The 20,600-nt window shown below is 45.0% G+C and overlaps 1 protein-coding gene across 5 annotated transcripts in view; it reads left to right on the plus strand.

The window, feature by feature from the left end:
* Positions 1–16,829, plus strand: part of BLM (Bloom syndrome RecQ like helicase) — a 74,157-nt gene extending 57,328 nt beyond the window's left edge. For 3 of the 5 annotated variants that reach the window (XR_002826955.1, XR_002826957.1, XR_002826956.1), the window contains 7 exons: positions 705–852; positions 6,162–6,361; positions 7,063–7,255; positions 9,961–10,083; positions 12,330–12,528; positions 15,134–16,147; positions 16,507–16,646. Coding sequence is in view for 2 of the 5 variants with exons in the window: in XM_006105760.3 (XP_006105822.1) it covers positions 705–852; positions 6,162–6,361; positions 7,063–7,255; positions 9,961–10,083; positions 12,330–12,528; positions 16,507–16,684 (1,041 nt within the window). In the remaining 3 variants the exon portion in view is untranslated. Of the gene's footprint in view, positions 1–704; positions 853–6,161; positions 6,362–7,062; positions 7,256–9,960; positions 10,084–12,329; positions 12,529–15,133; positions 16,148–16,506 lie in introns of those variants that run through there. The other 2 variants (XM_006105760.3, XM_014447847.2) reach the window with 2 other exon arrangements.
* Positions 16,830–20,600: the final 3,771 nt, after the last annotated feature.

Consider the following 20,600-nt stretch of genomic DNA (forward strand, 5'->3'; position numbering starts at 1 on the left):
AGTGACAGGGCACTCTTTCCTGATGATTCTAGATAGAGCCTCCAAATCACTCCAAGTGTTCGTGTAAGACGAGGAACCTGATCGCCTTCAGGTTGTTGAAATGTGGCCGATGAACAAGGATTAGAAGAGGGGGAGTGGCATGTACAGAAACACAGAAGCAGGACACAGCTTTGGGGACACGCAAGTGGTTAGATTGCTGGTTTGGAGAACTAGCGGAGAGAGCATATGGTAATGGTGCTTTAGAAAAAGGCAGAATTTGGAGTCAGCCAAGGGGAATATGAGAAAGCGAACTGACAGGAGATAATAAAAAAGATAGACTGCGGCACCAGGGACCCAAAGGAGATGGGAAACTCATAAATTTGCATGTTTTTCATCTCAGAAGTCACCAGCCAGTACATAACAGACCACTGCTCTAGGGGTTCTGAAGGGTATTTTGTTTTCTAAGAGTATTCTTACCTGTAGAGTACTGTCAGGTCATTGAAAGACAGGATGTATGTCTGTGAAGCAGTAATAAAATAGATATAGTAGAGTGCTAATTGTTCTGGGCGCAAGGTTAATATAAGAACTTAGAAGAGAATGAACATGTGAAACTTACTTAGATTTTGGTGTGGAAACGGTTGATTTATGACACTGCTAGTTAGTAAACCTTAGCAATCTAGGTCTCATCTTAATTATCCTGTAAGGTAATCTCTTTTTATTCATAGGATTATAAGACACGAGATGTGACTGACGATGTGAAAAATATTGTAAGATTTGTGCAAGAACATAGTTCATCACAAGGAACGGGAAATAGGAACCATATCGGTCCTTGTGGGAGGTTTACGATGAATATGCTGGTTGACATTTTCTTGGGTAAGTGATCTGTTTTATTAGTTTGCGTTATATCAGTTGAAGTTGAACATCTACAGAATCCCCTTGTCTGTTTTCTTATAGACGTGAAGGGCTTCAGGATAAAACCTTTTTCGACTAACAAAAGAAAATCGGTTTTTATGAATTATGCCGATTTTTTTTTTTTTTTTTTCAGAAAGAAACACTTTATGTTATGTGTTTTTAAAATTGAGTTTGAGAGAGAGAGGAAGGGAGAAAGAGAGAAACACCGATGTGAGAGAGAAACATAGATCACTGCCTCCTGCATGCAACCCGACTGGGGATCGAGCCCACAACCTGGAATCAAACAGGCTTTTCAGTGCATGGGACAGTGCTCAGCTAACGGAGCCACACCGGCCAGGGCTATGCTAATTATTTTTATGGAATTTATAAGTCACTAAAGCAGTGATGGCGAACCTTTTGAGCTCGGCGTGTCAGCATTTTGAAAAACCCTAACTTAACTCTGGTGCCGCGTCACACATAGAAATTTTTTGATATTTGCAACCATAGTAAAACAAAGACTTATATTTTTGATATTTATTTTACATATTTAAATGCCATTTAACAACGAAAAATCAACCAAAAAAATGAGTTCACGTGTCACCTCTGACACGCATGTCATAGGTTCACCATCACTGCACTAAGGTGAGGAGTTCTCACATACAAAAAAATAAAATAAAGCTTATACAGTTTAGTCTGAGTGGAATAGAACTTGCTTAGAGAATTACACGTTGACTAACTTTCAGTTCAAGATGGCAGCCTGAGCATAAGTATCTTTCTTCTTTTTTTTGCTTGACGCTCTGTTAAAATAATAATAAGGAAATAAAATGAGAAATTATATCTGCAATAGAGAACCAGAGAGAGACCATCATTAGATTGAGGAAATGGATGGAAGCCTGTTGGCAAATGGAATGAAGCGCAGTAAACCACGACACTAAAATAATTGTAGGAGAGAGTTAGAGCAAGGGAGGGACTATCAACCAGGCAGAACCCTTATCAGTAGGCCTCAGGCTTGAAGTCTGGACCAGGGAGTGGGAGTGAAATCAGGGGAGCCCAAAATAGGGAAAATAGGAGGGGGCCGTTAAAAAGAGTCTGCCCACCAAAGAACTGCATCAAATACCAGCCTGATTCTAAAACAAAAATAAATGAGCCGCCTGAGGACTAGAACGGCAGCTGAGCCCTAGTAGGTTTGGCTCAGTGGATGGAGCCTGGGCCTGTGGAAGGGTCCCGGGTTCGATTCTGGTCAAGGGCACATGCCCGGGTTGCAAGCTCGATCCCCAGTTGGGGGCGTGCAGGAGGCAGCCAATCAGTGATTCTCATCATTGATGTTTCTATCTCTCTCTCTCCCTCCCTCTCTGAAATCAGTAAAAATATATTTAAAAAACGGGGGGGTAGCTGAGTTGCAATGGTGGGTGGGGGCACCCAACCCACCTAAAGTCCAGTCCTACCTGCTTATTCTAAAGCAAACCTGATGACTGGATATCCCCATTCAGGGAAGGCATTTGGGGGAACATAGACCTGGATATAAAATAACAGAGGAAGTCCACTGAATAGTTTAACCTGGTGCCTGAAGATTAAATATAAATGGACAATCAAGAGAAAGACCAAATAGAGTATTTGACCCTGGGGATAGAGATAGCTAAGTAAGTAGGCAATAGCTTTGGGGAGAAGGGAGAGGACACTTTTAATTAGTATCTTCACAAAGACTTCAATAATAGAATGTTTGAGGAAAGAAAAAAATGACAGAAAGAACTGTAAAATTTTTTAAATGATTGACAGAGTAAATTTAGTGGAAAGGTTGGAAGATGAAGTCTAGAAAATCTTCTAAGACCTGAGCAAAAAAAATATAGAAGATTTATTCTTAGGAGATATGAAATCTGACAAATAAAATTTTTGAAATAGAAAATAGAGGGAATTATTAAACCAATGATAAAGGAAATTTCCCAGAGCGGAAAAGGCAAAGGCCTTCAGATTAAAATGCCCACTGAATACCAAATCAAATGCTTTATGAGATGTAAGAATACCAAGAATAAGAAATTTTTAAAAAAGAAAAGAACTAAGAACAAAAGTAAAAAGAATGAAACAAAAGAATACCAAGAATAAGAAAAAAAAAGAATACCAAGAGTAAAGAGATATTAGGGAGGAAAATTTTCTCTACACTTAGGTTTAGTAGTGGGGGGGGGGGGCATGCAAATTTAACTTCAAAAGATTTAATCATGTATGTAAGGGAGTTCACAGAAAAATATAACTCTAAGTCTAAGTGTTGGTTAGGCTTTGGGGCTTAAATACCACCTTAAGGGAATGGGAGGGGGAGAAAGGCTATGTAAGGAAAACAGATGATTTTTTGGAAAGATAAATAGGCCCTTAGGAGAATAGATGGGAGGGAGATAATCTTTGTTTGTTTGTTTGTTTGTTTTTGTGACAGTGTCTGTTTAGATGTGGATCTTCGATGATAAGGATCAGTCATCCCTGGTTGCTCCCAGGAAGGGGCTTTATGACAGTTGATTGAATTCCTTGGGCGGGAGGTCTGTACTTGAGATTTCTTCTGCTCAATAATTTTTATGTCACAGTGGCTTATTCTGGACCTCTTATTGATGGTCCTGAAAGTTTTGGAAAGTAAAATCAGAAACCAAAACCAAACTGGCATCAGATTAATATCAGCAACTCTGGAGACTAGAAGGCAAAGAAAGTGAGGCAGGCACATCATAAGATACCATAAACAAAGGAACTGACTGAGGGGCCGGTGAGAAGAAATCCCAGAAACAAAGCTATGCAGCCCATCCAGTAAGCAGTTTGTGCCCATTGTAACAAGGTCAAGAAAAATCTGTCCCAAATAGTATAAAGAATAAGAAATGAAATATTTTTTAAAATATATTTTTATTGATTTCAGAGGGAAAGAGAGATAGAAACATAAATGATGAGGATCATTTGATCGGCTGCCTCCTGCCCGCCCCCTACTGGGGATGGAGCCTGCAACCCGGACAATGCCCTGACCAGGAATTGAGCCTTAACCTTCTAGTTCATAGAACAATGCTCAACCACTGAACCACACTAGCTGAGCTTTTAAAAAAATATATTCATTCATTTTAATCTTCACCTGAGGATATTTATTTAATTTTTTAAATATATTTTTATTTCAGAGAGGAAGGGAGAGGGAGAGAATCATTGATTGGCTGCCTCCTGCACGCCCCCTACTGGGGATCGAGCCCACAACCTGGGCATGTGCCCTTGACTGGAATCAAACCTGGGACCCTTCAGTCTGCATGCCAACGCTCTATCCATTAAGCCAAACCAGCTAGGACTCTTTTTTTTTTTTTTTTTTTGAGAGAGAGAGAGAGGGAGGCTAGGTGGGAGAGGGTGAGAGAGAAAGGGAGAAACATCAATGTGAAGGAGACACATCGATTGGTTGCCTCCTACATGTGCCCCAACTGGGACCAGGGATCAAACCTGCAATCGTGGTACACGCCCTTGACTCCTCGACCTTTTCGTGTGCGGGGCCAACACTCTAACCATTTAGCAACACTGGCCAGGGTAGAAATGAAGTATTTTATTGATGGCAGTGGAGAACACACATGTTACTTCTCCACCAAAAAGGGAGAAAGGGACTTAGAAACTCCAGGGGAAAGATTATACAGGAGAGCTAAGGTTATGTGTAAAACAAAGGAAATTGTCACATGATTTTGAGTAATTGATAAAATCTACAAAAAAAAAATAACCCATTTGCCTGAATGCAGTAAACATCCTCCTTAGGGTTGCACAAGAGTCACAGCATTCCAAGTGGGGAAGGAAACTTATTAACTGTTGATTCGCTACAACACTTGGCGTCAACATATAGACTTAAACATGGTTAGAGAACAGGACAGGATGTATATGTTCATCTTGATATAAAAGTAAAGTACATAAATAAATAAAAATAAAAGAAGGGAGTACACAGAAGGTTTGAGATGCTAATTTACATAGAGGGGAGGAAGACTGGTCAGAAGTTCTATCTAAACTTACAAAAATATTGAATAGATGAACCAGTATTATAGCAAAATTTGGGGCAGGGTAAAGTGAAGGGGGTGGCGTAAATGAGATGAAGCCTCCCTGTCATAGTTGGGGGTTCTTAGGTAAATGTCAGGTGGTGACTGGCTAAAGCAGGGGTGGGGAGGCCCTTTTTCTGCCAAGGGCCCTTTGGATATTTATAACATCATTCAAGGGCCATTCAAAATTATCAGCTTAAAAATTAGCCTGCTCTGCCGTAGCCGGTTTGGCTCAGTGGATGGAGCATTGGCCTGCGGACTGGGGGGTCCGGGTTCGATTCCGGTCGGGGGCGTGTGCCTTGGTTGCGGGCACATCTCCAGTGGGGAGTGTGCAGGGGGCAGCTGATCGATGTTTCCCTCTCATTGATGTTTCTAGCTCTCTGTCTCTCTCCCTTCCTCTCTGTGGAGAATCAATAAAATATATTTTAAAAAAAATTAGCCTGCTCTATTTGGTCAAACATTTAATTAACTCGCCCCTAATGCCTTGGCAGGGCCAGACCAAATGATTCTGTGTGCCTTATACTGAGCAGGCCAGATGTTCCCCACCCTGGGCTAGAGGAATGACAACAAGGGTTAGGGTTCCTGTGGAGGTAACCACAAGAGCTGAAAACAAAAGCTGTTTAAAAAGTGAATGCCTCAGAAAGGGGAAGTGAGACAGGAGGGGAGGGTGGGGCCGAGGAATGTTGCTTTTAATTTTAAACCCTTCTGTACTATAGTCTCTTTTTCCGAGATATTAAATTAATTAAATATATAAACAGTTAAGTGGTTCATTCGTTTAAAAAAATCCATAGCCTGGATTGGAGTAGGAGGAGGATTTGCTCAGTTTCTCAGCTTTCTCCTCTGACTGCTCATTCCTCAGGACAAAAGCAGCTTCCGTGCTAGTCTTCCCTTTCAGGATTCTTGCCTTCTAGTTTGGACCTTTTTCAGGGGAACAAAGGATTGCAGATAAATCAATTTATTATAAGAGTTATACACGATCACTACATTGCAATATGTAGAAAACTGAAAAAATACAAATAACTTCAGAAAAAAACTGCTAATATTTTAATGTGTTTGCTCACAATCACATATTTATCATATTTTACATATAATTTAACATTTTTATATAATAATAGTAACCATTTTCTTATTTCTTAAAGTAATTTTTAATAATTTATATTTTGTCATGGTAATGATGTATTCCATTTATCCAGACCTGCCCACAAATGACCTCTATTAGAGCGTTATGATGTGCCTACATTTACTAATCTAACTTTTTTTCCTTCTCACTAGGGAGTAAGAGTGCAAAAATTCAGTCGGGGATATTTGGAAAGGGGTCTACATATTCACGACACAATGCTGAGAGACTTTTTAAAAAGCTGATACTCGACAAGATCTTGGATGAAGACTTATTTATCAATGCCAATGACCAACCCATTGCCTATGTGATGCTCGGAAGTAAAGCGCAAGCTTTACTAAATGGGCATTTAAAGGTATGGCATTTTTACTGTTTGTTTCATTGTATTATTTCACAGTGAGTGGACAAAAACATATTACTGCTAATTAAACTCTCTTTTCCAAAGCTTATGGATACTGAATTTATTTGTACTATCTTATATGAACATATTATGTTCCTCTTAATTTGCAAAGAGACCTTAAAATGGAACCCAAGTAATGCAGTACTTATCAAAGTGAATTCAGTGGGTTATCAGATCACTAAATCACCATGTATTTACTAAACAAACATTTGTCAAGAAGTAGTTCTGCCGAAACCGGTTTGGCTCAGTGGATAGAGCGTCGGCCTGCGGACTGAAGGGTCCCGGGTTCGATTCCGGTCAAGGGCATGTACCTGGGTTGCGGGCACATCCCCAGTGGGAGATGTGCAGGAGGCAGCTGATCGATGTTTCTCTCTCATCAATGTTTCTAACTCTCTATCTCTCTCCCTTCCTCTCTGTAAAAAATCAATAAAATATATTAAAAAAAAAAAAGAAGAAGTAGTTCTGTGCTAGGCACTGGGGACACAAAGATGGAGAATGCACAGCCCCTGTTCCCAAAGGGCTTACTATCCACTTGGCATAAAAGAAGTATCCCCCCAAAATGCAATGAAGCATTAAATAAAGCCCCTATTTTGATGCAAGTGTGCACACGCACACACTCCTATGATTTCTCTCTCTCTCTTTCCCCTCACTCAAAGGTAGACTTTATGGAGACAGAAAATTCCAGCCGTATCAAAAAACAAAAAGCCTTAGTGACGAAGGTTTCCCAGAGGGAAGAGGTTGTTAAGAAATGTCTTGGAGAACTTACGGAAGTGTGCAAATCTCTGGGGAAAGTGTTTGGTGTCCATTACTTCAATATCTTCAACACTGTCACTCTCAAGAAGCTTGCAGGTAGGTGTGTATGAGCCTTCTGTTCCGTGGCATCAAGTAATAGGCCCAAGGCCAGTCTCGCTAAGGAACTTTTTTAAGTGCATAAATGTATCTCAGGCTTTTTATTATTTTTATTTAATCTCTAAATTAAAAGCTCAGAGAAGCCGTTTAAAATTATTCTTGAGATACTTTCCTCCAATGCTGGATGTTAGAATATGGATAATTGCCGTCTCTAATACCAGATGTTACTTAATGATTATGTGTCCATTTGTGCCTGCCTTTATGAAATTTAGCTATGTTATTATAACGATGTCTTTGCAATGAGGAGCTAAGTTCCTTATGAAAAGAGATGATGTGTTATGCTTCTTTGAATCCGGATCAAGCACTCTTCTGTGTCTTCAGTTAATACATGCCCTGAGTTATTGCCAAGGCTTCAGATAGCTCAACCAGAATTCTAATAGTAAAGTCCTTGGAAAATAAGTCATTACTTAGGTGACTAACTAGTAGTGTACATTACCTTCCTAAAGTCCCATCATCCTCACCTTCTCTCTTCTCCATTCCCATCCCCAGCACCATAGATCATTATAGTACTTCATCAACTCTAAGATGCCATCTACTTTAAGTCTGTTATGTTATGAACTAGTAAGAAAGAAAAAATTCTGCTAATTAAACTGTAACATGGTGCTTTTGTTGAAAATTACTTTGACTTACTCTGCTTGTACATGAAAAATGCATAAAATTAAAGTGAGCTGATTTAGGTACTTGTAAAAATTCACATTCAAAGCCTGACTCTTCCAAATGATTTTTGAATCAGTTTTCCATATCTTTGTTTTCCCGCGTGTCATTGAGAATGTTAGTAACAACAGCCTTTTTTAGTGTGTTCCATTATTTTCCCATCACTCATTCTGGTTTGGTGGTCGTGTTTTCTTGACGATACTACAGACTGCCAACAGAAGGCTGGACATCTCTCAGTGACACAAAGGTAACGCTGCTTCAACCACTCTCGGCGTCTCCTCTTTTAAGTCGTGGAAAGCATTGGTCGTGGTGTGCAAGAAACTAGGAAATTGTGGTCATTTTCTCAAAAAGAGATACATTATCAGTGCCAAATGTATCCCCCATTACTCCATTTCGGGGGTTTTCTGCATTCACAATCACCTTATCAGTGCTAATCACAGTCTATTTGTTCTGTAGACATTTTCTGTGGCACGTGAAGAACCGGCCCTGCAGTCACGCCGTGGCCGTGCAACAGTGCTAATGGCTGTGACTAAGTTCTCATGTGCACAGGCGGCGGCAGCCGCAGTACAGCTACCATTTGACCGTCAGCACTTGTAAGACCAATCTTGACCTCAGCAAAGTCAGACAGTGACAAGTGTCTTGGAGTTGATGAAATACATTATTTTGTTCCTAGGCTCTTAGTGTAATTTTCTAACTGGTCTCCTTAACTCCAGATATGAACATGATGTACATTTTAATCTTTCAAAACCTCTGTTAAAATGCCAACAGCTCTCCAGATAAAGTACGAAGTCTATCAGGGATCTGCATTTCTACTTGCCTTTCCCACTTCGTCTTCCACTAACTCCCTCCATAAACCTTCTAGTCTGTCCCAAAGGTCTGTTCCTTCTCCTCTAAACATAGAAATGATGTGAAAATCGAAGATTTGAAATCCACCTTTTGCTGAAGTCTATGTAGGAATTATTACCCCCTCATTCCCACAGCCAGTGCATCAATGACTTCTACAGACCAGCCTCCCAAACGCTTCCAAATCCATCTCTTCTTCTTCTCTACTGCTACATCCTAATTCGAGGCATCCTCGCTGGCTCCCACTGGGCTCCTAGTTTCTGCTCTTTCCCTTATAATCCGTTTTCCATACAGCAGCTAGAGTGATCTTTATAATGACAGGCTTGTCCGGCTACGAGACCGATGTACCATCTGTGTGCAGAGGACTCAACAGCCTACTTGTTAAAGTCAGATTACCCGCTTCACCCCACAGACAGAAAGACTAAAGGAAGAATGGGTTTGGGTTGGGGGTGTGTAACATTTCAGTTACGGGCCCAGGTGTTTTGGCTCAGTGGATAGAGCGTCGGCCTGCAGAATGAAGGGTCCCAGGTTCGATTCTGGTCAAGAGCACATGCCCGGGTTGCAGGCTCGATCCCCAGTAGGGGGCGTGCAGGAGGCAGCCGATCAATGACTTTCTCTCATCATTGATGTTTCTATCTCTCTCTCCCTCTCCCTTCCTCTCTGCAATTAATAAAAATATTTTTTTTAAAAAAATTCTTGTTTAAAAAAAAAGAATTCAGTTACGGTCTTTTTGAGTTGGATATACAAGTCTGGAGTGCAAGGGAGAAGTCAGAGCTGGAAACATGACTGTGGACATTGTCCTAAATAGTCTTTATTGTGCGAAGACAGCAAAGTCTGCTTAAACTCTGAGGCACAGCACACAGGGCCTCTCTGGTTACCCTGGTTACTCCATGTCTATTGCTCTCCCTCCCTCTCAGCCCTGACTTAATGCACCTTTTCTGCTGGAATTGGGTGATGGGCTCCTACCCTCTGGGCCTGTCTGCTGCCTCTGTTGGCACCAACTGCCTTGCAGAAAATTGGCCCATGTGCCCAGCGCTCTGCACTTGGTTGGCACGTAACAAGCATGTGCTGAATGGGTGAATGAGCACAAATTCAGTGGGTTTTCTATTGGTGGTAATTTAAATTCCTGCTTTTATGTTCATGCACAGAGTCGTTATCTTCTGATCCTGAGGTTTTGCTTCAAATTGATGGTGTTACTGAAGATAAACTGGAAAAATACGGGGCCGAAGTGATTCCAATATTACAGAAATACTCCGAGTGGACACTGCCAGGTTCAGTATACAGCCAGATATGTGTTTTCTGAAAGCCTGTCTTAATGTTAAGCGATGCATCTCACTGGATTAAATCTCTGTGGTTTCCGGGAGTGTTCATGCTTCCGACACCTTGTCACCCTGACGCTCAAGTGCTCAGGGCACCCTTCAGTGGTGTGCCAGCCACCTCTGGCAGGACACCCTGCGGGATGCCAGCTACCAATCCTGCTACGAGGACCCAAAGGAGGACCTTTGAGCCCAGAAGTTGCTGGTTCTGTTCAGGCAAATACCTGGGGAATCCATAGGGCTGGTGCAGCTCCTGGGCCTGCCACCATCTCGCTCTGTGGTCCTTGGCAGGCCACAAATAACTACTTTGTGCTTCAGTTTCCTTATCTGAGGAAGGAACATGTTATCTGAAAAGCATGTCTAAAGATAAAATGTAAGAGAGGAGTTTAAATATTTCGGAAAAATGAACATGGAATTGAAGTGCTAGATTATCTTATTGTTGTTAGCTGTCGAAAGAATCTGTCCAAGTCAGTGCAGCATTAGCAGATGTTCCCAAAGGTTGCATTAGGCCTGTCACGAAGCATCTCTAGTTATGAACCCCATCGCTACTGAGCTATAGAGAGCACTGGCTAAGAGGACATTGAGAGCAAAGGAAGATGTAGGAGACAGGACACATGCAGAAGTCCTCCTCTAACAGACTGCCTCCTCTAACATACTGCCGTGTGATAAGACACAACAGGCCAAGTTCAATGTTTTTCCTGTTTCTGTAAGGATCTCGGTAGGGGTTTCTTTTCTAGGCTAATGGAAATAGTAAACAGGCTGAGAAACGAGTGAGCATGTGTTTCAAGTTCTGTCGGTTCATAATCGTTTTTTATTCATTAACAAAATGCTGCAAAGTAAGGTTTTCATACATTCCTCAGTATCGTCATTATTCCATTAAAGGCCTTGCTTAGACGGTTGTGACAGTCCCTCGGTGGGAACTTCATGTTTGTTTACCATAGTAACTTGTTGGGAAGGGTTTTTCCCACATGAGACAGGGCTGCTCTGTGGAAGCAGCCGGCCTGGTGATAATTGCTGCCACTATTGAGGGACAGGCGCTGTGCCAAGAGCTTTGTCTATTTGGTATCACTCAGTCCTCACAACACCCATTTCACAGGTGGAAATGGGTGAGGCCTTTTCATATCCCCAAAGTCCCACAGCTGGGGTGACAGCGCTCTTTGCCCCAGCTACAGTGCCTTTCTGTGGGAACCAGTGTTGGAGGGACAAGGCCCGTCCTGTCCTGTCTACCGGGCAGCAGGGTAGCCTGAGGGTGAACCAAACCAGCCAGGAAATGCCTCCCTTCAGAAAATGGAGGAATGAATTTGTGGAGGTTTCATGTTCTTTCCCTGTGTTGGGATGCCAGTACCTGTGGAAGTTACCGTCTTCTTTAAGTGTGTGCTGCCATACAGACCCATTTCCTGCATGGTGTGTGAAATGTGCCAAAATATTATGCAAAGAGGTGTTTTTGTCTTTGAAGAGTAAAATATGGCCTGGAAGTTTCTGACACTCATTTACTAAATAACTGTTGTTCAGAAGTAAGGTACAGAGCATAGTTTATGTTTCTCTTATATCGGGTTATTTTTTCAGCATATGTAAATTGACAAATAAAATTTATCTTTTATATAGTACATTATACTTTTAAAAGAGCTTAACAGGATTAACTGCCCAAATAGTGATGGGTGTAGGTCATACACATAGAGTAGGAGCTAAACCTGAGGTCTCTAGTTGAGTTAAAGAGAATCACAGATTTTTTTTTAATATATATTTTTATTGATTTCAGAGAGGAAAGGAGGGGGAGAGAGAGATAGAAACATCAATGATGAGAGAAAATTTTCGATCGGCTGCCTCCTGCACGCCCCACACTAGGGATCAAGTTTGCAACCCGGGCATATGCCCCAACCGGGAATCGAACTGTGACCTCCTGGTTTATAGGCCGACGCTCAACCACAGCCACACTGGCCAGGCTCACAGATTTTTTTTTTTTTTTAATGAATTCTTAGCCTCTATCTTTAAAAAAATTAATTGCCATTGAGCACTTTGGGGCTTTGTGAAATAAAAAAAAAAAAGTTCAGTTCCTGCGGAATTGTCAAACCCAGGTGGCAAGAAGACACCAGGAAAGCAGGTAGGTGTCAGCTGAACCGCGTGTGTTGTGCGTCTCCGTGTAGACGAACGACACTGGGACCAGCAGGCCTCACAGTAACGTCTGCGTTGTCCGTTTGCAGTTGAGGACAGCTCCCCACAGATGAGCCCAGCCAGCAGCAGAAGCGCCAGGAATGGCTCGGAGGAGTGCGATGAGGAAACACCTATATCCTCTCACTACTTTGCAAATAAAACCAAAAATGAAAGAAAGCGGAAAAGGATGCCAGCCTGCCAAAGGTCTAAAAGGAGAAGAACTGGTGTTGGTGATTTCAAGACAAAAGGGTAAGTTCTGCAACCCAGGGTATAAGGGAGAAGAGTATAAAAGTGCAACTGCTTTGGTTTTCTTAGAATCATTTATTAAAATAAACCATTATTAAGTGTTGCTTGATTCAACATTTGCTTTAGCTTTCATTTTATGTATTTATTTTTTAACATATTTTTATTGATTTCAGAGAGGAAGGGAGAGGGAGAGAGAGATAGAAACATCAATGATGAGAGAGAATCATTGATCGGCTGCCTCCTGCACGCCCCTGACTGAGGATCGAGCCAGCAACCTGGGCATGTGCCCTAATTGGGAATCAAACCGCAACCTCCTGGTTCATAGGTCAACACTTAACCACTGAGCCGTGCTGGCCGGGCTTCTTCAGTTTTTAAAAATAATCTACTCCTAAGTTGATTATCACTAAAATTTTCTAGTTTGTAAAAACTCCAATTTTGACCTTAACTTAGAAAAAAAAATTTTATAATTGCTCTTCTTAAGAGTCTTTTCCACCTAAAATACTATAAATCATATACTAGCTGAATAAACAGAAGCTTTTGTTTTCTCCTTACTTTTATGATTCTGTCAGTACTTGCTGTACCAGCCCTTTGGATATTTATAACATTATTCGAGGGCCATTTCAAAATTATCAGCTTAAAAATTAGCCTGCTCGCCCTAACCGGTTTGGTTCAGTGGATAGAGCATCGGCCTGCGGACTGAAGGGTCCCAGGTTCGATTCCGGTCAAGGGCATGTACCTTGGTTGCGGGCACATCCCCAGTGGGGGGTGTGCAGGAGGCAGCTGATCGATGTTTCTCTCTCATCGATGTTTCTAACTCTCTATCCCTCTCCCTTCCTCTCTGTAAAAAATCAATAAAATATATTTAAAAAAAAAAAGCTCAGGCAAGCCAGTCTTACGAGAGACTGTGCAAATGGCTTCCATCCTCCCTTTCCTACATGTGCCTACCCCCGGGCTGGGACTCACCTGCTATGGGCGCTGTTAGCACCCCCAGGGGGAACAAAGGCAGTATTGTCAGGTGCTGGGTGATGATCTGGGCAGCGTTCGTATTTCTTCATCATTGCACTGCTTCACACAGCCCCTCTCCCTGTCTTCTGCAAGGACATTCTGTCCTCACCAGGAAAGTAAGGTCTGGCAGGACCATGACCATCCCAGCAGCCTGGATGCCCGCCTCCCAGATAACTGCATATTGTCACAGAGATGCTTACAGAAAAGGGAAAGAAGTCCTTAGTCAATTTCTGCAAGCTGTTGTGTTTTTTCTTTTGCAGTTTTTTGTAACTCTCTTCCTTCTGGGTAATAAAAAAAATTTTTTTTTTGAGTGAGGGAAGAAAGGGGAAGGCAAATGTTACCAAATTGTCACTTTCTTGTTAAGTCCATAAACAAACATCTTGCATGTGCTAATTCTTCTGCCAGGATACAGAAATTAAAGGCATTAGTAAATGTTAGTTTAATTTTGTGGTTTTTAATGCTCAAGTGACCAGCAGATGTTCTTCGGTGGGGACATTTTATTTTCTTCATTTATTCCTTCGTTTTGGGAAATACTCATTTCCTCAGGAGCCCACACAGAGTAAGAGTCCTTAAAAGGCATGTGGTCCAGTCCCCTGGAGGTTATGATGTGGAAATAAGGCCTGGCCTGGGGAACTTCTGCAAGGTCGTACCAGCCTGGTCTCAACTTACAGCTAGGACTTGGACAGTGGCTCGCCCACACCTGCCCAGAGCATTATTTTTTTTTTAATCCTAACCCGAGGATATTTTCCCATTGATTTTTTTTTTTTAGAGAAAGTGGAAGAGAGAGGGAAAGACAAAGAAATATCAATGTGAGCGAAACACATTGATTGGTTGCCTCCTGCACCAAACTGCAGGAGCCCAGACCAGGGTCCGGGCTGGAGAGGACCTGCCACTGAGGTACATGCCCTTGACCAGAATCGAACCTGGGACTTCTCGGTTCTCAGGCCGACGCTCTATCCACTGCACCAAACCAGCTAGGGCCCAGAGCATTTTCATTTCTGCATGTAGTCCCTGGAAAGTCCTTAGCCATGGTTATGATTTCATTTTTACTTGTTAGAACAAAGCAAACCATATTTTAAGTGTCCATTGCCGTTGGCTCCCTTATTCCGTTTTCACAGCTTTTGTCTATAAGAGGGAAGCACTTTGCCCTGTGGCCTAGAACCTGATCTAACCAGAAGTCGGGAAGCTCAGTCAGTCCCAAAGCCAGTCCCAGTTTTGGTGCTGGTTTTTAACACTTGGAGTGTGGGAAACGAGTTAAGTCGGCTCGCGTGAATTGCGCGTACTCCGCGGGAGCCGTCTTTAACTCGGTTCATATAGATTTTCGGTGGAGTGCGGGAAACGTGTAAACTCGGGCCGATTGTAACTGCGTATTACCAAATATTTGTTTGTAATCCACCCTTTTGGTGGATGGAACAAAACCAAAAGACAGAGCCATCTTATATTTTGGCGGGAAATTCACCCGCACTCTAAGTGTTAATTAGCCTGTGTGTCTGTGATGGGATTCTTCTCTGATCCCTGTGCCTAAAACCAGTCCGTTTTGTGCCTTTCTTTTACCTTTGTCACAGCCTCTTTGTGTCTGTATTCATTCTCCTCGTTTCCCCAGAGCCTCTCTGAAAGATCCCTCCGGTTCCACTGCTCACCTGGCTGAGAGTCTGCACAATGGGAGGACAAACGTGGCTCTTTGCCAGGGTCCTTACCTCTCCACCCTACCGGAACCGTACCACTTGAGAATAGCACACAATGAACGAATTTTGTTCCCAAGTTGTGTTGCCAGCTCTCTAAGTGGGAGTAAAATGGATGGCCTGGGTGAGATGGAGGCTGCTGTTGGCAGATTCATTCTGTAAATCAACAGAAACAGCAGGTTTTTGCTCTGGACTTAGTATCTCAGCAGGAAATCTGCATAGGGAAATTCAGGCTGCTGCTCTGCCGGGTTAGCACATCTTTGCCAGTTCTGTGGTCATACTGCCCTGGAGCAAGAGTTGAACAATGTTGAAAAACCGCTCTTGACCTAGTCCCACCAGAATGTCATTACCACAGACCAGTGGCCCCCGAATTCAGAGATGGGAGGCCACTTGCCAGCCCCCGATGCTGTGGAATTCGTGTTGGGCATGAATTCAGCCTGGTTACAAAGCAGCAGGAAATACTTGTGTAAGAAAAAGGCTTCTATAGAGAATGCTGCCGGCTGTTATCCTTGTAAACATGCGGCCCTGTGGGGTTTTTTTTATTTATTTATTTTACATTTTATTGGGGGTGGGAGGGAGGAGGAAAGAATAGCTATTATCTTCAGGCCAGTGAGGGAAGTGAGGTGCTTGAAGGACTTTGTAATAGGCTGTGGCAAGGGCTTCTTCCCCGACTGTAAAGGCAGCGAGTGGGCGGTACAAGAACACAGACCTGGGAGTGTCGGCAATCCAGCAAGCTGCCGGCGACGTGGCGGTGACAGAGACGTGCCAGACCCGAGCCCTCGCAGGCCTCCCCAGGGAACCACATCTGCAGCCTTCCCCCGGCTGGGGCTGAGCAGGAAGAGGCTCAGCTCTGCTCCGCCCCCCTCTTCATGCAGGCAGCCACCTTCTCTGGACTGTGCAAGCACGGTCATTCCAGAGTGGGGCCTTAAAACAAGGTACCCGTACTTTCTTTATTTGATCAGAATAGATCTGGGCTCTGTTGTCCCAAGGGAGGGGTCCGATTATCAGCTATGAAAGGTGTAGGTAGAGCGAAGGCACATGATTTGGCCTCAAGTCACAGAATTCAGGACAGTCCTTGACATTTTAGGGAGATAAATTCGTCTGAAGAACAGCAGAGTCCTTTCCTCCTTGAATTGTAAAGGAAGCTGACCTTAACCCCGGGGGTTACAGGCAGAGAGACACGTCAGACCAAAGAAAATCATGGGTTATGTAGCTCTTTCCAGGTTAAGAGGGAAAAAAAAGACTGTTTTTTGGGGTTTTATATAACATTTCAATTTTCTTTGTCACATTTTAGGAGATCCACCACGTGCAGAAAGATATCTCCTAAAACTAAATCCTCCAGCATCCCCGGGCCAACGTCAACTGCACGTGGTTCTCAGGCGGCAGCAGGAATCAGTAGAAAATTGGGGATTATGGCTCCACCAAAGCCTGTGAATAGACCGTTCCTCAGGCCGACATATGCATTTTCCTAACAAGCAAATCTCAATGTACAGCGATCTTGTTTCTTGTTTGTCAGCATCTGACCATCTGTGAATATAAAGCTGTTACTTTTGTTATGCCATTTGTAATTTTTACCCGTATCTATTAATGCTTAAATAAATGCTTGGGGTGACAGTTCTATTTTTAAAGTAAACATTTTCTTTTGAATAAGCATGATTTGCTGCCACTGCAAGCCTTGTGGCTGCTGATTCTGAGAATGTCTGAAGCAGCAGCTGAATCATCTCAGTGAGAGAAATTCCAAGCACGCGTGAAACACAGAAGCTGAAGAAAAAGACACGCATGGGACGTTGTAAAACTGTAGAAGGCGTAAGCAAAATTGGAAGACAGAAAATAGGGGAAAAAATATGACGAAGGAGTAATATCTGCAATATACAAAGAGCACCTATAAATCATTAAGAAAAGACAGACCAGTAGAAAAAAGGGTGTGAATAGGTTCTTCTCAGAAGAAGAAATAAAAACAGCCCACAAATATGTGGAAAACACTCAATCTGCCTCGTTAAAAATATGAAGTAACACAATGAGGTGCCATTTCATTTTGCCCATTGAATTGTCAGCATTAAATAATATCCCAACATCTGGGAACAACAAGAAAATGGTCAGACACTCTGTTGGTGAGAATATGTTCAATGTTGGTGTCATCCTTCGGTACTAGGGGGCCTTACCCTATAAGACCCTTCACGAATAGGCTGGTTGGCCAGAAAGTCTTAAAGTGGAATTTTGGCACCTCTTATCGGAGCTCCAGTACCCCGTTTTTGGAGAAATCTTGTTTCTGAGCTCTAAGTAACTTTGGTGTCCCACTTCTTGACCTCAGTCAAGAGGGTAGAGCTGGGGAGGTCCTGGCTGGGCCACAGGTGTTAAGGACAGTGGCTGGGAGCCTTGTGGCCTCCGCCTGGAGACTGGGTATGGGGTGGACCCTGCTCCCACTCTAAGGGACCACCCTTGGAGCTGCACGCCTACTGACTGCCACCTGGGACCTTAGTGTGACGCATTTAACGGAGGAGACGGGCTGGACAGGAGTCCGCTGGGGGCTGTGCGCTCTTACCTCAGGTGCCTCCCAGAGCTGACGTTTCTCGAGAAACCAACCTTCCAGCAAGTCCTGGCAAGTGGCCAGAGAACCTTCTTGGAGTGAGGAAAGGAAACGGAGGGCAGAGTAGCCAGTAGATGAGGCTGCTGGGACGATGCCCCCGTGTGAGGCCACCGTGCAGAGTTGGCAATGCCCAAGGACATCTGGCAGGTCATACCCTTCCACCGACAGGAGTGCTGGCTTCTAGGGTTCAGGGGCAGCCCCTGCACAGAGCTGGTGTCACAGATGTTGAGTCACTTCCCGGCTCTGACCTCATTCGTTCATTCCTGTATTGAGGACCTATCTGCCTGGACAGCGGAGACTGCTAGCCCCTCAGGAGTGTCCACTCCGCCTCTAGGGGCTCCCAGGCAAGGGGACGATGGGTAAAGGCAGTGCCGTGGGAGCCCCAAGTGACGGAGTGTAGAAGCTTTGAGCAGCCAGCACTGTCACCTCCATCTTTATCACATCCCCGAGGCTAGAGCTAACTCATCCCCACCCTCCAGCAGGAATCTGAGGCCTGGAGACCTTTGACCTTTGGCCAGGATCAAATGGCAGGGCCAAGTCCAACACCCAGCTCTTCTTAAAAATTTCTGGGTTGGAACAGGCTCTTCAATACCTGCGAGCACAGAAAATACACATCCCCTGGAGAACGTGGCTGCGTCCACTCGCAATCGCAGGAAAACCGAAGCCACTGCCTTGCCCCGACCAAAACCAGGGCCTCTGGCAACCGCAAAGATGGTGACCGCAAAGCCGCTCCAGGCTGGGCCCTGGTCAGGGCCTCTACGGGTGCAGAGGTCACCACCCGGGAAGAGGGGAGGGGCCAAGCCCACCCGGGGCTTCCAGCCTAGGGCGGTTCACTGGCCCACCCTCCTCATCACCCTCTGGAATTCACTGGGAGGACTGGAATCTGACTCCAGCTACGTACACCCTCTCCCACCACAGCCACTCACTCTCGAGAGTTGACAGGTCCTTGCTTTTAACCCCCAGGGACGGGGGACCCACTGCCTCACGGGAAGAGGAGAAACATGGAGAGCCTACTCCATGCCAAGGGCTGTTCTAGGAACTTCCACATAATTTACTCTTTTTATCTCTCCCCGCCCCCAACCCCCAACAGCCCTGGGAGGCAAGCACAGGATATTGGCCTTTTTTTTTTTTGCAAAAAATTCAGAGAGGTTATGTAATGGCCCATGCCCACACAGCTAGGAAGCAGTGGTAAGTAGGGTGACCTACATCCCGGTTTGCCCTGAAGAGTCCCAGTTTACATCTGCCGCCCTGGTGTAATAGTTAAGGCAGGGCCTTTTCATTCGCGGAAGCCCTCAGTTTGGACAATATAAGGAATCCAAGCCAACCTCCTCTCCCACCCCCATTTTCCCATCCAGAGCCCCAGGGGCCCCCTGCTCAGCACTGTAGGCCCCTGGGGCAAGCTTCAGAATTCTCCAGCCCAGCTGAGCTGCGGTTTTTCCCCAGAAGAGGAAGCGGGGGCTGTGGTCCAGGTCCCCTTGCTCTTAAGAAACTGCTGCTTCTCCTCCCACAGCTGGGAGCTGCTCAGAGGCTGCCCTGTCTTTGGGAGGCTCCCCGAGTCCCAGCCCGGACTCTCCAGCTCTAAGCAGCAGCCATGGGGTACACCGAGCCCCAGGCTCCTGGGGGCCCTCCATGGAGGCCAGGGTGGAATCCACTAGATGGTGCAGCCGCCACTGCTCCTCCGTGCAGCAGCCACGGCCTCCGTGTGGCCTCACAGGGTTCAGAGAGGCCGGCTAGGGGGATGTCCTCGGAGACCCACTCGCTGAGCCGGCCCCGCTAGGGGCTCCAGGCCATGGGCTCAGCCCTTGGTTGCTGTGAGGCAAGGATTCCATTTCTGCATCTGGGCAGGGCAGCACCACAGTTGCTAGGATAAAGTTAGCCTTTAGAAAGCCCTCATTTTCCTGCTCTTCCCAGCCCACAACAGCTTTCCTCTGCGAGACCCGTGCTCTCTGTTGGCAGGAGAGGAAGGAGGGAGGGGACAAACTCCCAGGGAGTGGGCCCCTGTCCTCCCGGTCACTGCAGAGAGGACAGGACAAGAAGGTAGAACCCCCAGGAGAGGAGGTGCCCCCCCCCAGGCAGGGGTGAGGGCCAGAGGCTGGGTCCCCGTGGCCTGCAGGTGTGGCAGATGGGGTGTTGGCATCATCACAGCTTGGTCCTACCTCCCACAGAAGATTCAGTGACCTAATGGCCCCTAGGCCTAGACCTGTTCAGGATGCAGTTCAGCCTGACCGGTTTGGCTCAGTGGATAGAGCGTCGGCCTGCGGACCAAAGGGTCCCAGGTTCGATTCCAGTCAAGGGCATGTACCTTGGTTGCGGGCATGTCCCCAGTGGGGGGTGTGCAGGAGGCGGCTGATCGATGTTTCTCTCTCATCGATGTTTCTAACTCTCTATCCCTCTCCCTCCTCTCTGTAAAAAATCAATAAAATATATATTAAAAAAAAAAAAAAAAAGATGCAGTTCAGCCCCGCTGTCTGTCCCTGTGGGTCCCCACACAGGCCGCAGGCATCCCTCAGTCTGTCCTGGGCCCACGTACTCAGTCTCTGCCAGGAGCCTCGAGGCCTCGCGATGGTCAGACCCTGGTGGAGCTCACAGGTCCCTGCCTCCCATGGTGACCCTTCGTGGGACAGAGAACAGCCAGGAGCCTCAGTGGCGACCTTCACTGCAGTCAGAAAGGGGCTGAAGAGCTTCCGTTAACAGACTTTGAAATCTCAACCTGCCCTTGCTGGTCTGACTCAGTGAATAGAGCGTAGGCCTGCGGACTGAAGGGTCCTAGGTTCAATTCCAGTCGGGGGCACATGCCCAGG

Source organism: Myotis lucifugus, unplaced genomic scaffold, assembly GCF_000147115.1.
Source record: "Myotis lucifugus unplaced genomic scaffold, Myoluc2.0 scaffold_722, whole genome shotgun sequence".
NCBI lineage: Eukaryota > Metazoa > Chordata > Mammalia > Chiroptera > Vespertilionidae > Myotis > Myotis lucifugus.